Genomic DNA, 5,775 nt, shown 5'->3' on the forward strand with positions numbered 1-5,775 from the left:
GCGGCGGGTGGTTGGGACGGTGGGGCGTCGACGGTGCGAGGGGAGGTGGGGCAAGGGGGCGGCAAGGGGAGGGGGGCGACGGGGCGAGGGGAGGGGGGCGACTGGGCGAGGGGAGGTGGGGCTCGGCATTACTAACAATTTTTTTATTTGTTTTTCAAAACAACTAATGGCGCACTCTGTGGCTGGTGCGCTATTACTAGTTAGAAATACTAATGGCGCACTTTGCCTGGATGCGCCATTAGTATGTTTGAAAAAATGGAAAAAAAATTGTTCCTAGTGGCGCACCTTGTGTCTGGTGCGCCATTAGTGTCTTCCACGCTAATGGCGCATCACCACATGGTGCGCTATTAGTATATAGTAGTGGTGCACCACTTCTCTGGTGCGCCATTAGTGTCAATTTCATCTATAGCCCTTTTCCTAGTAGTGCGGCACTAATGATCACATTAGTGCCGGTCCGTTTACAAACCGGGACTAATGTATCTCACGTAAAGTAGTTTTTCTACCTGTGACTTGTGAATATGCATGGCAAAGAAATATGAAATTTTGATGTAAATGTTCATTAATCATAACCGACAATGTTGGATGTAGGAACTAGATAGATAGTCTATTGTCTGCCAATTGCGCTATATGTTGACATCTTGGTGCTGACTGCTAATTTAGCAAATTCTTCTCATGTTTGGTGAGTGTCGTGGCTGTGGTGCGTTGACATCGCACCAGAATCTTCGCTAGAAACGTATCCTCTACAAGTAAGACAACTTTTCATACTAGCTACAACAAAAATACTAACGTCCAAACTAAGGTTCCACAAGTCAGACCCTTAATTAAGGCTGGTCGTCGCCAGCGGCGACTACATCGTCGTCATCATTGTTGTCGTCGACGATGTCATGCTTCTCTCCTCCGACACGGGATACTCCAACTCCGAGTCGGCGGGATCCTCCTCCCCCTCCATGCTCTCCACGATAGGGTCGTCGAAAGTGTCGTCGGGAATGGGGGCGGCCAGAGCTCACCCGAATCGTCGCTAGAAGCGGGAGGGGTTACCATGTCGCTGGAGGTGGGATAGCCCATGGCCAAACCAGGTCGAGATTGCGCTGCATTTTTTGCACCAATAATAAGTACTTGCAAATCTCTCTGGCTATAGCTAACTTTCTAATAATTAACTATGAAATGTTTGCTAGATACTTTTGGTTACCAATATTGCTAACAAATAAACGATCATGCATGCATCACATATACGTATAGTTCATTATTTTAACAAATAAAAAATATTCTTCAAATTAACTAGCAACTCGAAACAAATTAACAATTTAATTAGATCTATAACCAGCCTTTTAATAGATACACAAATTTACTTCTAACACATACACAATTAATTTCTAACTAACATTTCCACAATTTCCCTAAATTAACATTTGCTAATAATAATTAATTATGAAACTAGCTAGCTATAACTAGAAGTTGCTACTAACTTTTTTTTACCAATATTGCTAACAAATAAACGATCATGCATGCATCATATATACATATACTTAATTATTTAATCAAATAAACAATTTGCTTCAAATTAACTAGCCACTCGGAACAAACAAATAACAATTTCATTAGCTAGATCTCTAATCAGCATTTTAATAGATACACAAATTTACTTCTAATAGATACACAATTTACTTCTAACTAACATTTCCACAATTTCACCAAATTAACTATCATTATTTGCTACACATGCATGCACATACTAACCTATATGGAGGTCGGTCGACCCTCCTCCACGGTGCTTATCCGACTATGGCTTCGTTGGCCGTCCAATCTACCCATCCGACTCAACTGCACCGTTGGATCGTCACTTGCAGTTAAATCATTTTCACCTCGCAGTCATTTTACTGCCCAATGATGAGGATTGACAGTGGTGGAGACGCTCCAGTGGCGGCGGCGAGCTGAGAAGCTACGGCACACCGGCACGAGACGACAGAGGTGGGAGCGCCTACTTCGGGCCCTGATCTGAGGGTTTGATTCCAGGGCATGGGCGTCTTCTTCCTCTATGATGTCGGGAGCGAGCCAGGGTTCCATGTCAAAAACTACTCCCGCCTCCGAACGCTAGGCGATGGGGCAAGTTGGTTGAAGCGTTAGTGGTGCCTTTGCTCGTCGCCTAGGATGGCATGTGCGCGAGCTAAAGCACGACACCGACCAACTTCGGCACCCGAGGCTTGCTTGACGCCCTCCTCTGCTACTACCTCCTCAACAGCAAGGTGAACCATCCACTCTCCCACTACTAGGAAAAAGCCTAGCAGCAGCGAGGGTTTTGGGCCTCTCAGTAGCGCGGGCACCGGCGCTACTAATAAGGCGCTACAGCTAACGTATAGCAGTAGCCCCTGTTGTCCCACGCTACTGCTATACATGAATAGTTGTAGCGCACTTTGGGAAAGGGCACTGCTGATATTATCTGCAGCGATGTTTGCTGGAAAGCGCTGCTGATAATGCAGCGCTACTGCTAAATTTCCCCCCTCGCTACTACTAGTTTATTTATTAGTTTTTTTCTGCATATTTGTTTTGTATTTGAATAGGCTTTATACAATAATCTTTAGCATATCATACACATACAAATGTAATCATATAGCATATACATACAATTAGTCTCATCAAATCATGTCATCATCATAATCATCATCCAACACAAAGTGGTCTCTCGTCATCATCTCGAAAATAGCGATACAAGTCTCGAATGATATGCAAATATATCGTCATCCATCTAAACAATGATATACGCGAGACGAGCTATCACTTTGAGAACATGAGTTCGTATCCCTCTCTCGCATTAGCATGAACCTCTAAACTAACTACTGCTTGTCGCTCGGAAACCGGAAACCGGTACACCTGGGCCTGACACTCCAGCCACTTGTCGTATATATACTCCTGGCGTAGCACTTCTTCGCCATCTATGATCTATGCACCTGCATCATCACATGAGTCGATGATATGCAACATATATAGTTGAGCAACAGAAAGAGACAGACTTGGCAAAAATAGAAACAACATATCATAAGCACAAATAACAAAGTTCATCGTACCCCAAAATGCTCTAACTAGAGTGATTTTCGCTAGTCGAGGAGGAGGACGGTTTAATTACATCACAAATAAAGTTTCACCGTGCATAACTCAAAGTTTTGTCATACAGAAAGTATGGACTAAACGGACACATTGTCATATATCGACAATCACTCCAACATGTCGTTCCATCCATCCAAGTCAGGGAGATAGTCCCCGAGCCTAGTGAAAGGCTTCACGTCGAGACGCTGAGAGGCTATCCATGTTCGGACGTCTTCCCGCGACATTTGTCCTTCTCCGTAGAACATCCCTGTTTTTCCGACGACCTCCTTCATGATGATTTGGGCAAGTTCGCACTGGATGTTATAGAACTCAGCTCGAAGTCGATGATCCTCGATATCTCCTATGTCCTTTGCCCATTGCAGAATATGGGCATCGCCGGAAGAAGGTGCCATGCGAAGGTTCTGGTGATCCCGTCTGTACTCCAGCATGTGGTTTAGGACATAGAATCCATCATTAAGAGAATCGTTCGGTTGCTGGATGCAGCAGAAGTCGGTCTTATGGCCGAAGGCGACCCTGCCGCCCCTCATCTTCTTGTCCCTGACCTCTCCACCCAGTGATTGGTAGTGATACATAGCACTGTCGAGAACATCCTTGATGTGGGTGTAATCCTTTTTGTGAATGTTCTTCGATGAGTCCAAGTAAAGAGCGTGGGAGAATCGGGGGTAGAGGATGATGAGGACGAGGCGCCCGCCGCTGCGCAAAATAAGTCCTCAAATTAATTAGCCTCCACCGTGCAAATGAATGATTGAAATCGAAGGAAGGATAGCAGCGAGGATGACTTACACGGGATGATAAGGCACGAGAATCGCCCCCTTGTCCTTATTGGCGAGCATGAAATTGATGATGTAATCCCTCGCGTATTCACGGTGATTTGCGCAGACTCCCAAGAAGCCCTTGTGCATGTAGTATGGGTCAGCGACACAGATATGAGATATCTGCTCAACCCCGATGATGTAGTTCATGTGCAAGGCATAAAGGCGGACAAACGTAAAATCCAGCTTCTTCACGTGAAACATGTCAAATATGTAATCGAATCGGAGGAAGAACTTATCCGCGGGGAAGCTGTCGATATATGACATTTGCCGCGGAACGTTAACCACGTAGAGTGGGTATCCTGGATCTTTCGAGGCGATGAGGTCTTTCTCTACCCGCAGCACATCGTCATGAAGTCTCTTTAGATCGCCGAATCTGGCCCGTAGCGCTGTTGCAGGTAGGATTGGTTGACCGGGGATATGTGATTGATCCGCATCGGGGATATCTATACGGTCCTGAAGCCGAGGCTGCTGAGGCGGCTGGATCATAGAAACAGCTTTTTTGCCTTTCCTCGCTCTCTTCCTAAACTTCTTTACTACCGGAAGGTCGTCCATAATATGTTGAGACGGCAATTTAGGCACCGACTCATGACGATCAAACCCTGAGGACGCGCCAGTATAGACATACTGTTCAGCAGCGCCATCGTCGTCCTCATCCTCATCCATGGCGACGTCATCAACGACTAATGGAGCCTCCTCCTTACCCCGTCCGCTATCACCCAACCCGACACCCGACGCTAATTGGGTAGGTGGGGTGTTGATGTTCATACCTTGCTGAGGCTGCGTCCTCATGGGTGTGCTCCCGGCCGCCTCCAGACAAAGCAGACTCTTTGGCCACAACAGGACCCACCCAGCATTGCAACAATCACCAAGCCGCCGCGGTGTCTCGTCGTCATCCCCCAGTAGTACTGGAGGAGGCAAATTCTCGTGGCCCGGTTTGACACTGGCCACGGAAACCTTGAAAACGTTCGGGGGGATCGGCCGGCTGTGGAATAATGGTTCCTTCAGCTCCATTATCGTCGCCTTCCCCACGTCCACCTTCTGGTCGCCCGAGGCGGCGCCGGTCTCAGTCTCAGCGTCGGTCTCGATGCCGGTCTGAGTCTGAGCGCCGGTCTCAGTCTCAGCACCGGTCTGCATGTCGGTCTCAGTCCCCGATGCCATCGGTGGGCCCAGCAATAACATCGGTTGATCATCGGTAAGGCTAAAAAATTCGTCTGTCGCCCGGTAGGCGTCGTCGCAATCACCAGAACCTTGTCCTTCATCGTTGCTAGCCATGTTTCCTATGATTAAATCTAGTCAATTAATTCTAGACCTAATAAAATGAAAAATGACATAAAAAGGCCTATTGTTTTGCAGGAATGTTGACTCCTTCCTGGTGCGGCAAATCACGGGCACTCGATATGTCCTAGTTTGTAGCACAAGTCATGCCGAAATTCACGGAAAATTTCGGCATGAGCTTTGCTAAAAAGTGGACAAATCGAGAATCTGAAATTTGCCGGAAAAAAAATGAATCAACATTCCGGCAAAACATAGGCCACTAAGCATCATTCCCTGCAAACAGTGTCCAAATATACACGAGCAACCACATGTCCAAATTTCGTAAGCTAATTCAAAAACAAAGTGTAGAAGAAAATTCATTTAACTACTAATAGAACAAAATTCAGTTAACTTTAGTGCTCTATAATGATGAAAGGAAAAAAATTCAGTTAACTACTAATTTCATTCATTTAGGTTATTCATTTAACATCACCTAATTAACCTACTGTACCACTACTACTAGCAGCACTACTAACCTAATTAACCTAGCAAAACTCTAGTGCCCTAACTGAAAAACATCTAATTAACATCTACTAGTACCACT

At 45.9% G+C, this 5,775-nt stretch overlaps 1 protein-coding gene across 1 annotated transcript in view; it reads left to right on the forward strand.

Annotated features, from left to right (window-relative positions):
- LOC123153936 (uncharacterized) overlaps positions 1 to 1,022 on the forward strand; it is a 1,850-nt gene extending 828 nt beyond the window's left edge. Inside the window, exon 2 of the mRNA XM_044572806.1 lies at positions 827 to 1,022. Within this exon, the coding sequence (XP_044428741.1) occupies positions 827 to 1,022 (196 nt within the window). The remainder of the gene's footprint in view (positions 1 to 826) is intronic.
- Positions 1,023 to 5,775: the final 4,753 nt, after the last annotated feature.

This window comes from Triticum aestivum, chromosome 7A (genome assembly GCF_018294505.1).
Source record: "Triticum aestivum cultivar Chinese Spring chromosome 7A, IWGSC CS RefSeq v2.1, whole genome shotgun sequence".
Classification (NCBI taxonomy): domain Eukaryota; kingdom Viridiplantae; phylum Streptophyta; class Magnoliopsida; order Poales; family Poaceae; genus Triticum; species Triticum aestivum.